The sequence below is a fragment of the Antrostomus carolinensis genome, unplaced genomic scaffold (assembly GCF_000700745.2).
Source record: "Antrostomus carolinensis isolate BGI_N321 unplaced genomic scaffold, ASM70074v2 scaffold19982, whole genome shotgun sequence".
NCBI lineage: Eukaryota > Metazoa > Chordata > Aves > Caprimulgiformes > Caprimulgidae > Antrostomus > Antrostomus carolinensis.
Genome location: NW_010301865.1, coordinates 11,280 through 23,468, shown reverse-complemented (window position 1 = coordinate 23,468; position 12,189 = coordinate 11,280). Strand labels below are relative to the sequence as shown.

At 46.0% G+C, this 12,189-nt stretch overlaps 1 protein-coding gene across 1 annotated transcript in view; it reads right to left on the bottom strand.

Annotated features, from left to right (window-relative positions):
• Positions 1-1,299: 1,299 nt before the first annotated feature.
• LOC104521587 (NMDA receptor synaptonuclear signaling and neuronal migration factor-like) overlaps positions 1,300-12,189 on the bottom strand; it is a gene marked incomplete at its 5' end in the record, with an annotated part of 15,009 nt that continues 4,119 nt past the window's right edge. Inside the window, 2 exons of the mRNA XM_010163632.2 lie at positions 1,300-1,379; positions 5,921-6,400. Of these exons, the coding sequence (XP_010161934.2) occupies positions 1,300-1,379; positions 5,921-6,400 (560 nt within the window). The remainder of the gene's footprint in view (positions 1,380-5,920; positions 6,401-12,189) is intronic.

Here is a 12,189-nt window from a genome sequence, read left to right as displayed (position 1 = left end):
AGAGGAAAGGAGAGTTTATCCAGGACACCAAGAGAAGACACATGTAAGAGAAGCAGCACTAGGACAATACAGAGAGAGCAGAAGCTCACAGAGGCTCCTCACTCCCACTGTCAGGGTGGGATTAGCATCCCACCACTATACACCAGATCAGGCAGAGTAGCATCAGGCAAATGCCTCCCTCGTGCTGTTCCCCACACTGGGAGGGTGGGTCACACCTCCAGCTGAGCATGAAGATAAGCATTGTTTCTGGTGGATGCAGATCTCTTCCAATATCTCAGCAGTGACTCTCCTCCTCAACACTGGATCCAGCCCTCCTTGCATCAGTCCTTACAGGTCTGATCCAGTCTGGGTTATCCCAACATCAACCATCAGCCTCTTTTAGAGATTTGGGGAGAGAAAAGTATGAGGGGAAGAAGAAGAAATAAAGAAGAAGTGGCAGAGAAAGTGATTACAAAAGGGACACCAGACTAGGTAAGGAGAAATAAAGAGAACAGTACAGCTGAGGGTGATACAGATATTGGAAGGAGGACACAGGAAGAAGGTGACAAGGCTGGAGAAGGGCCTTAGAAGGCAGAGCAGTTATCTCCTTTCCCTCACCACCTGCCTTAGCTTTCCATCCAGGTAGGAAATACTTGAAACCAGGAAGATGGCATCTCTTGACAAGCTGGGTACACCCTGTAAATGAGGCTTCCCTTACTCTCTTCAGTGCTTCAAGAACTGCCTTCTCCCAAAGTAGAGCAACCAGGGGCACCAAAACCTGCACGGAGTGTGGAGGGAGAGGCTGTTCCTAACTCAGATCTGCTCACACTTCGCAAAGGTTTTACTGTCACCTTCTTCAAATGACCAGACAAGTGTAGAAGCTGTAGGGCTGTATCTCATCCTACAGAGACACACTCCTCTGGAGCAATGGATGCAGGGCAAGCCTGGAATAGTGACCCCTCAGGGCAGTGGTTGCAGCAGAAGTGAGTGGCGGAGGGTCTCAGCTGGTGTTTCCACAAGAGCCTCACTCTGCAGAGGCAGCCAGGGACAGGGCACAGTGTCATGGAGAAAATAAAGGAAGCAGAGAAGAGCTGGGTAGCCCAAGGAGTTAAAGAAGGTAAAACCAAATAAGTAGGGGTAGTAGGAAAGAGAACTAAGTGCAAAAAACAATTAATAAGAGACAAGGTTTTCTCTCTCTCTCTCTCACCCTCAGACTGCAGTGCCAAACATACAACTCGATTGCTCCAGGCTCTCAGATACAGCTTTGAGTGGGCTGTGGACTTTTAAGATCCACACTAAAAGCTACAGCAATAGTTTTACTTACGCTTGCATAGTTGTAGTAGCAGTTTGAAAACTGAAGAGGTTCTCTTTCGGGAACCAGGTTCGTATGGGGACATCATCTGGAAAAGAGAGAGCAGAACCTGAGAATCCAGAGGGCAGAGAGATTGTTCAGACAGACAGCAAGACTTTCCAAGCTCTTTCTCTTAGTACTTTTCTTCATCATCCTGTCTTACTAAACAGAAGAGTCTCATCCTCCTCATATATATGCACACTACTACCAAGTGTGTTGTAAATTTGTGCTAAGCCTATTTGTGCTAAGACTAAGTGGAGAATGAAAGCTCTATCCTAAGAATGGAAGATTAAAATAATCCAGGAATTACAGAAAAGACATTTGAACAAGAAAAAAAACCAACAAACAAATAAAAAAACAACAGGGGAAAGAAACATTTTTAATTAAAAGCATTTCCCAGCCTCTGCCTTTTCCTAAGTACCATTAGTTTGGTTCCATTCATCCAGTTCTTTCTGATACAGCTTTCTGTGGAAGATGAAAAGCGTTCACCTTCCTCTCTTCACAACTGTAAACCTCAGACAAACTCTCTTTTTCTACTATTGAAGTTTCAATAAACCCCTCACACCAGCTCTGGATGACCTGGCCTTCATGAGTTTTTCTGCTTTCAGAAGTCAAACAGCACATCAGCTGTACAATCTGCAGACAACTCTGTGCTTATTTGGTCCCCTGTGTTTGTAAACTGCTCTGCCTGAGTCAACTGCAGATTATTTCTTAAATCCACTGCATTAGGACATCACATCATCTTCATGTAATGACCTCTGAAACAACAAACAGGCAGCAAAATAAGTCATTAATTATGTGTGTGGGATGGTGGTGACCAGAAGGAGGACTCTGAGCAAGAAGCAGCTCCTAGTGAGCTGAAGTTGGTCAGGCAGGGAATCAGAGGTGCATTAAAATCCACTGACACAAGATGTGTGAGATCTCAGTGGACTGAATCCCTGGGATTTGGGGCTCCCTGATTTTTCATCTTGCTTCACTTCCAGTCTGTGGTTTCCTTGTTTAATGCCTTGTCACACATTGCTGATCATGTCTCTTGCTTCACTCATTCAAGTTTTAAGATCATTAGCCACTATGGTATCATCTTAGTAGTCATTTATATTTTATATTCTGGCATTGTCAAGAGTATTTTTTTTTTAATTAACTTTCATTGGCCAAAACCCAATCAAACCCTGCATGTGTACTGCAGCCATAATTACTACAGACCAGATATCTTACCAAATGTTTTGTACAGATCATCCTCTACTACAGACTGATCCTGCTGTTGCCTAAAAGTACAAAAAGCAGCTGCAATTAGAGATGCAAAAAATACTAAATGTAACTGGGGAGACTCCCTTTGAAGTGAAGCTTCCAAGAAATGATCTAGAAAACTGCAGCAGACACTCCTCAGCTAACAGTTTATGTCAAGCCTGGTATAAAGGCACCCTAAGGAAATATGTATGTAAAATGAAAACTGCATTCTAAATACTTATTATCAAGTTCCTATGTCTGCTCGCCTCCAAAAAACAGATAGAGGAGAAATGCAAACCAACAAAAGATTGCAAATGAATCACTTGGAGTCTCGAACCCACAAAAGTGGTGAAGGAGGAGAAGTTGTACAAATTCCTTTCTAGCCAACAATTCCGTACAGACTTCTCAGGGACTATGCAGCTCCAAGGACTGACAGGTTCTTAATATATCTGACAGCTTTTAAGCCACCAGCTTTGATTCAAAGCAGAGCTTACGAACAACAAGTGATGTCCTTAGGAGGCTTTGCCTGGACAATTGCTGGAAGCCTCCTCTCCTTTTCTGATAGACATAGGGAAGATATGACAGCCCTACACACAGCACTCAAAGGAGAGTAAAGGATTTGTGACCCTTCAGAGGTGCCTCTGTACCAGCCAGAGGTAGAAGAGTAGCAGAGAAGCACACAGCTGGGGACTAAGGAGCACAGCTCAGCTCCACAGCTCATCCAGCTCGTTAAAATTCAGATTATGGTTATTCAGAGAATGGCTATTTTGCTTTTTGGCCAAGCAGAGCATCTTGTTTTCCTTTCTTGTTACCATCAACTGTGATGAAATAGTCAAGAAACCATGGGTCTGGGTAAGACTGGAAGAACACCACCACCATGCTCAGCATCTCCAGCCACTTGCCAGGCTGTATGAATATCTCAGCACCTCTGTCTGTGAGAGGATGTGTTTGTATCAGGTGCTGGGAGCAGCACAGGAGACAACAGCTTGTGCTTCTCTGGAATGGTGTTAGGCACCATAAACTCAGCATAAAAGTCCATATTAAATCACGGCCATGAGCTCTGGTTTGCAGCAGTAACGTGTCATGTAAATCCAAACAGAGAAAGCAGCGCTGTGAAGTGAACCTCTGGGGAAATCAGTCTCTCTTCTCAACTCCATTCACCTCTGCTCTGGTTTCTCCACTAGCCATGCATGAAGGACATTCCAAGAAACACTTCTTGCAACCTGCCACACTTGTGCCATTCCATTCTTTTTTTTCTCTCTGAGTAGCCACTCTTGGACAGAACATGCAAAAGAGAGCAAGTTGAGAAAACTCTCATTCCATGATGCCACAGTGCTATGATGGGATTTGATCTTGGAGGCACAGCACTGCCTGCACAGCCACACGTGCAAGCACTCAGAAGCTCGAGAGAAGCACTGAGGGTATCTGCTCCCTGCTTGTATGGACACAAAATACTCACAGAGGCATCTGCAGGTTCAGCACTGTCCACTTTGCTCCCATTTCAGTAACAACTCCAATGTATTTTCAGAAAAGCACGTCTCCATTTCACATTGATGACTGTCCCTAGCAAAAATTGCTGCCTAGTTGAAAATACGTGTTATAAATCCCAAGGCCCAGAAACAGACCGTGGCCTCTCTCTCCAGCATTGCCTAGGACATGTTTTCCAGCACACAGAGGGGTTTAGCTCCAGCTATGAGCTGTTAAACTCTTCCATTAGTGACCTGCAACTTCCCTTTGGTTCTGTATCAAGTCACCTGCTTCAGTCCCACAGTGGATGGTACAATTTGGATTCATTTAGGAAAGCTTTTAACATAAATCCATCAGCATTAGAACAGAAAATCTTCACTTTCTTAGTTCAGCACACATCATGAGGCTGCAACCGATTCAACTCAGCACCCCGATCTCTACCAGACCAAGTCCCTGGGTTTGGTGATCTCCTTGGGACAGAAATGCCTTTCTTTGTCCATTTTCACACAGGCTTTCTGGCTGTGTCATCACATGCAGAGCCATCTTTTATCAGGTAAAACATGGATGATCATAAAACCATAAAAGGTTTCCATACAGGAAAATTCTTCTCCCTCCTTTTCTTGCACTCAAGCAATAAAAATCATAAAGTCTAAACTTGCCCGTGTAGTGTCTCATGTGAAGGCCAAAAATCACAGGCAACAGAGGAACGATGCTTAAAGACTACACACAAGAATTAGCAGGACTGTAAGTGTTCTGCACTCTTGACAATCAATTATTTTCTAATTATTATTCTTTAGCATTAGACCATGTGTTAATTTAGTCACAGAATTTCAAGTATCTAGGAATGAAAATATAATCCAGAACCCAACCTTCCTGGGATTTTACCTGCAGTAAATATCACTATGATATTTACTAGAAAACTATGAACCCAGGACAGATGTCCAGTTTGATCTCCATGGTCTTCAATTTATTTTCAAGGAGAAAACTTTGACCTTTCCTGGCTGGACACTCAGCTCTAAAAGCCTCGATGTGTGTTTACAGAATAATCACACAAATTAGGTCAGACTCTTTGCCAGCCATATATAGAGCTGACAGGCAAAGATGGGCTGCCTACTAGCTTATAATTCAAAGCACACAGATGATGACATATATTTGATTAATAGCTAAGTTTTTAAAGACAATCAGCAATTTTTTAATGTAATTGAATAATTACAAGCCTCATTCCCTGAAAATATTGAGCAAATGGATAGTGAGTGGGGAAGAAAGTTCAATATTGTGTTATTTGCTAGTATTTGTGGAAAGTCTGTGATGTGGTACAACGTGAGGGACCCTGCTAAACTGCTTCCAGACACGTAGACAAGCATTTTGGGGACTTATCAAAGTACAGAACACAGTATCTGAGCTGAGGCTTCCTCAGAGCACCCTGGCACAAAGATTTCACCTGCCTCAGCCCCAGCACAAGGCAGAGGAGAGAGGGTCCTGCTCTGAACTGCCTCCTGGGTGAGCATAAATGTAGGTGCTTTGACACTGCCCCTGCTCTCTTGCTCTTCCTTCAACAGAAAGGGAACCCACAGAGATCAACCACACTAAGCACCATGAAGCTGGCATGAAAACCACCCAGGTGAGCTGCTGCTGACAAGTTAGAAGCAGAGACAGTGGGGTTTGGATGAGGTGTCCTCCAACTGAACTCAGCTTATCTTAAACTCTCCCTTTGACAATCCCTTTCCATGAATGCTGGTCAAGGTACCAGCAACCTGCTGAAGGGGAAACACTACAGAGGCCAATTCTGGGCATGTGGCAACCAACAAAACCTCCAGGCTGGGTTAAATGTGTGTCACCCTTCAGCTCTGAGTTGATGAGTCCCTTTGTGCCCTTCCAGCACCCACCTTTACTTACCAGACACTCGATCCACACTATACATCCTCTCCAGCCTTTTTCTGTGCCACCCAGTCTCACTGGATTGCTGCTGCTCCAGGTCAAAGGAATGCTGGGAAGGGGCAGCCAACCGAGTGCAGTTTGGACATTCCTTGGAGCCTTGTCGGCTGCCTGGCCAGCCCTTGCAATGCCTTGTAACGCCGTGAGAGCCACCAGCACTGTGGACATGGTGGCCGTGGTGGCATTCCTCTTGGGTAGCCCCTTTCATCACCACCAGTTCCATACTTTCGTTCTCATGGTCCGACAGCATCGGTCTCTCGCCGGAGATGGTGTAGACTCGTGGCTTTGGTCCCTCACTTGGCATCTTCTCTGCCTGCTCCTCCGAGAAGCTCCTCTCAAATTTGCCATCTGAGATGACGGAGAGCCTGCGCTTGTTCTGTGCCGCTTGCTGCATCTCAGGGGATTCCTCCTGCCCGATGTAGGAGTCTGCTAACAGGTGATCTGAAACAAATGGCACACCATCCTTAAAACCAAAGCACCCCAGACAGTGACAAATTCAGGAGGCTCTTTGTTACTGCTGCAGAAAGGGGAAGGGAGCAAGAGATATGGGAGGTTCCCCCAGGAACCTTTTCAGATGAACATGCGCTCACAGACTTGTAAACCTCCAGAGCTGGTACTGAAATGAGAGAAATTTTTCATCAACACACCCAATAGTTTAAGCATGCACGGCAACCACACACAGCTAGAAACAAATGCAGGTCTCATCATACAGCCTGAAAACACTTGCAAAACAGCCCCTGTTCAGCTGCGGAGTCGTGTCTGCTTCAGCGGGTTTAGCCACACAAGGGCTACTGAGCTGGTGAGAGCTTGTAGGACAAGGACCAGCACCAGCCTCACAGAATCACCCAGAATCACAGAATTGCCTTGATTGGAAAAGATCATCGAGTCCCATCATGAACCCAACACTGACCAGTCCCCGACTAACCCATGTCCCTCAGCACTGTGTCTACACGACTCTTCAATCCCTCCAGGGATGGGGACTCCACCACTGCCCTGGGCAACCCCTTCCAATGCCTCAGAACCCTTTCAGCAAAGAAATTCTTCCTCACATCCCATCTCAACTGCCCTGGGCACAACTGGAGCCCATTTCCTCTTGTCCTGTCCCTTGGGCCTCAGTTGAACAGACCCCCCCCCACCTCTCTCCACCCTCCTCCAAGGGACTTGGACAGAGCCAGAAGGTCTCCCCTCAGCCTCCTTTTCTCCAGGCTCAACCCCCCCAGTTCCCTCAGCCACAAGGGAACTCAGCACACTTGTGCTCCAGACCCTTCCCCAGCTCCGTTGCCCTTCTCTGGACACGCTCCAGCACCTCCATGTCCTTCTTGGACTCAGGGGCCCAACACTGAACCCAGCACTCCAGCTGCGGCCTCACCAGTACAAAGTCACGAACTCCGAGTCTTTTATGCACCACGTTATTATTTTTTAGAACAAAAGGAAAGAGGCAAAACACCCGGGTTTGGGTTTTCTCCTCCCTCCCTGATTTTTCTACCAATTGGTTTGACATGAAAGAAATGGAAAAAGACTTGAGGCGACAGCTGTGACACAATGTCCCGCTCTCTGGGCTCATCGCGTGCGCAGATGGCGGCAGCACAGCCCCTGGAAGCTCGTCCTGGAGGAAAATACAGCCCCTGCCTTTTGTAGGGTAGGAAGATCGAAAGGAGAGAGGCCCATGAGTGCAGTTGCAACTATCTTTGGAGCCCACACACTGGATGGAGTGCCAGGAAATCTCAGCATTTCCATGGCAATTCCATGCATGAACCCAACAGTAGCTCCCACCCACCTGCTAATCCTGTTTTTTTCAAGTGGCTGTTAATTACCTCTCACACTTCCCTTGGATGGGGAGCAGCCAGGGACTGGTAAAAAGGCTCAGTGGGGAATGCATTATTCATGTGACTATTACCCCAGAAAAAGTCAAATTATTAATGTCCAGCACAGACAGCAGCATTTGAAACAGAGGCAGAAAGCAAACCCAAGCCTTTACTTAACTAGATATTTAATGAATGTTAAATAATAACATTGAATAATAACATATTTAATGATCTTTAGCTACTGAGCCATGACCTAGAAGAACTCAGCAACTATGTGAGGCTTGGCTACCTCGTAGCTGGCCATGAAGAGATGAAGGAGGAAGAGACCTACCTCAGGACAAGTCACAGAATCACAGAATGTTGGGGATTGGAAGGGACCTCAAAAGATCATCCAGTCCAATCCCCCTGCCAGAGCAGGAACCTCAATGAGATCACACAGGAAGGTGTCCAGGCGGGTCTTGAATGTCTCCAGAGAAGGAGACTCCACACCCTCCCTGGGCAGCCTGTCCCAGGGCTCTGTCACCCTCACTGTAAAGTAGTTTCTTCTCAAGTTGAAGCAGAACCTCCTGTGTTCCAGCTCACACCCATTGCCCCTTGTCCTACCATTGGGCATCACTGAGAAGAGCCTGGCTCCATCCTCCTGACATTCACCCTTTACATATTTATAAACATTAAATAAGTCTGATGTTGTATGTGTGGAACATGGACCTGTCACTGCTGCCACATCCTGCTCCCCCTGAAGTACCCTTGTGCCCCTCCAAACAAACCCTTCCCAAGCTGAGGATGGACAATTCCAGTTTTTGAACCTCAAGCCCACCCTGGATTCTGTTCACGTTCTCTCTGCTCTGTATGCAGCCGAGATGGAGCTGAATGGAGCTGGTACCAGTACACTGTGTCACCTTCTCTCATTCTTCTGCTTCAGATATAAATTCCTCCAGCACCACTAGCACAGAAACACGCCTCAGGCCACTCTGCTCAAGAAGTGACTATCAGGACCATGCAGGCTGATACAACTCAGGTTCATTTCACTTGTCTCCTAGTAAGACCTCATGGCCTCTGGATACTGGAGGTGGCAGATGTGTGACTCTTTGGGCTGACCAGGAGAAGGAGCCTGTAGGAGTCATAGAATCACAGAATCCCAGACTGGTTTGGGTTGGGAGGGACCTTAAAGATCATCCAGTTCCAACCCCCCTGCCAGCAGCAGGGACACCTTCCACTAGACCAGGTTGCTCAAAGCCTCATCCAGCCTGGCCGAGAACACTTCCAGGGAGGCGCAGTCACAGCTTCTCTGGGCAACCTGTTCCAGTGTCTGACCACCCTCACAGTGAAGAACTTCTTCCTAATATCTCATCTAAACCTCCCCTCTTTCAGTTTAAACCCATTTCCCCTTGTTCTGTCATTAACTGCCCTTATGAAAAGTCCTTCCCCAGATTTTTTGTAGGCCCCCTTCCTACAAGAAAGAGCTATGCCTCTTCGATCTAGAGCTGATGCTGTCTTTCCAGACTTCAAATGAAGTCCAAAATGCATGCCTAGGTGTAGTGAGGAGTCATGCACCTCACTGATACTGCCCAGGGAAAATATGAGAGGTGGGAAGTGGTCTACCTCACCCATGGTCTCCTGCACAGAGACAGCATGGACATCTGCACCTCCCTCCAGGAGGAGAGCCTGATGGACAACAAGGATCATCACCAGAACAATTGCAAGCCATTCAATTGGAAGAAGCCACTCCACCAGTTGTCATTCAACAACATATCCACCGAGTCCTACCAGCTGCAGGACACAGTGTCATGGACCAACCAGTGCAGAAAGTGTTCACAGGCTCTGAAGTCTCTCCAACCACTTGTCACCCCTCAAGAGGCAGCAGGCCATCACATTTGTTCTCCAGCAACTCAGATTCCCTTCAGTTCCAAGACTAACTGTGCTCTAGAGTGGGCACGTCTTGGGAAAACACCATCTAATGACTCTTCAAGATCTGCCAAGATCTGTGCTGGTTGATGGTGCCAAGCACACCATTTTTAAAATTAAAAACAAAGGCCAGTTCTAAGTACTCGTCTCAACTTGTCAAACTTGCTAATCTGTGTGGGCACAATGATGCTACATATTTCTCAAGACACCACAAAATAGTGGCTGGCAGCTGCTGCTGTTCCTCCTGAAAGTAAGACTTCTACAGGAATTTCTGAACTCCGGTATCTGTGAGGAAATGGAATAATGAAGTGCCCAAAGTGTAGTATATCTGAAAATGCTGATGATCACAAGCACAGAGAGACCAATTCCAGTCTCTTTTATAAGAGTTGAGGGCTGTTCAGCCCCATTTAAGTTTCCATTTAAGTGGGACGTGACTGGTTTCAAGTAAGAGTCAACTTTTTACTGAAATCATGATAGGGTTACTATTCTTGATTGGATATATTTGACAAACTGTCTGATCTGCGATGCAAAATGTGAGGATAATCCATTCTTCCTACCTTACCTGTCCTTTACTCAAGGTGTTTTCACTTGTACTTATCTAGGAGTTCTCATGGTCTACACTACAAAGGCCTGTCACCACACCAATATGCTTTTTTCTTTGTCAAACAATCGGATAATTATTTATTTTCATTCAATTTAGCTCCTTCAGTAGCTACACATTGGAGAAGCAACTTCATATGCAAAGGGAATGTGAAGCTTTGTTCAAGACTTCTAGTTAATAAAGAATTTATGTATAGAAAAAAAATAGCATGGAAGGAAAAGAGATTCAAACATCCATCATAATGAATTATTGGCTTCTAAAACCAAATCTGCACCATTTCAGGGAGTAAGTCTGTGCCACCATTCACACACACGTGTGTTCATGTGCACCAGTAGCCTGAAGACATTACCAGTGACTGGTTTCCTTGTCGATGCTTGCAGTGAACTGGATTCAGTTGCCAAAGCGCTGCACCTGCTTCCACCACGGCATTTCAGGTTAATAGTTTGCTTCTGCTAGGAAAGAAGTCAAGCTGGTTGAGAAATCAATGCTGAATTAAATCTGAGCCACAGGGGTGTTCAGTGAAGATAACAGAGAAACAGTACCAGGGGGTTTGAGCAATAACTGGAATTGCCTCCTAAGAGCCAGCTGAAGCAGCCTGCTGTTAACACCCTCTGCCTGGTTACTGCTGCTCCATTTCATTTCATTTTCACATTGATCTTGTCACCTCTCCCACAACCAGCTGCTCCATCCAACTGCCATGCCAGCCCAGGACAGCGTGACTCGAAAAGCCCCACACAGAACCCTCCTCTCCAGCCACTCCAACGAAGCTGACCTGACCTGGTAACAGCTCTACTCTCCCACTTGCCTGCATCAGCAACACCTTTGTCTCACACAGCTGCAAGTGACCTTGGAGCAGACAAACCAGGTTCCTCAAAAAGATTTCCTTTCATCTAGATTTGTGCTCTACATGGACTTACTGTGCCCGAGATACTTAACAGCAAGATGAAGGGAATGTGCTTGATCTGTAGATCATGTGTCTGTTGGCAACACAACCATCCAAATCCTATTTGGGGCTGTCTACCTGGGCAAAGTCTAACAGCCTGCCCAGAGCCTGGGGGCTTGACAGTCCGGTCCTGAGGGCCAAACCTCTTCCCACTCTCCTTGTTATTTAGTTGAGCATGTCTCATTAGCTTCACTTGCTCCTCTCTGATATTTCTTTCTTCTCCTTCCACCCAACACAGTCATTAGGGTGTGCTCATCACCAAAGACACGACCACTGACAGCAACGATCACCTGTACTGGTTAATTTGTGGTATTTTGGGGGAAAAAAGAATCCACATTCTCAGTACATGCAGTTCCTGACAATTAGGCACTTATCAGTACTAGATAGTTTCACTGCATCCTTTCTCATCCAGTAACTCCAGAACACTTGCTCTGACCCAGGTAACCAACCCTGAAAGGACTTTCTTATTTTCTTTTGCCACCACAATGTTTCTTGAGAGGAGGTCACCTGCTGGGATAAGCCTCAGCTGACTGATGTCCATTCCCACCAGTGGAAGGACTCACTGAGCCAAACCCTGATCTGGTGCAGACTGTCTTGTAACCCCATGGGACGAGAAGTTTATAAATCAAGGCAGAATATAGTCACAAGGCACAGACAGAAGCTTAAAAAAAAAAGCCCCAAATTTATTACTGTATTTAGCAGCCAAATTGATGATTAAAGCACCTTAGATTTAAAACCTCAGCTCCGGCATCAGAAGCGAAGTGGCAAAGGGGAACCCAGATAAACTCTATTTAAAAACCATCTGTCATCACAGAAAAAAAAAACAATTTCAGAGATAGAGTTCTCTCTTCCCTGCTCCACCTCAGCTGGACCTCTCTGGACCTGATGGTTATGGTACCAACTTGAAATGGAATCAGAATCATAGGATCATAGAATCATAGAATGGTTTGGGTTGGAAGGAACCTTAAAGCTCATC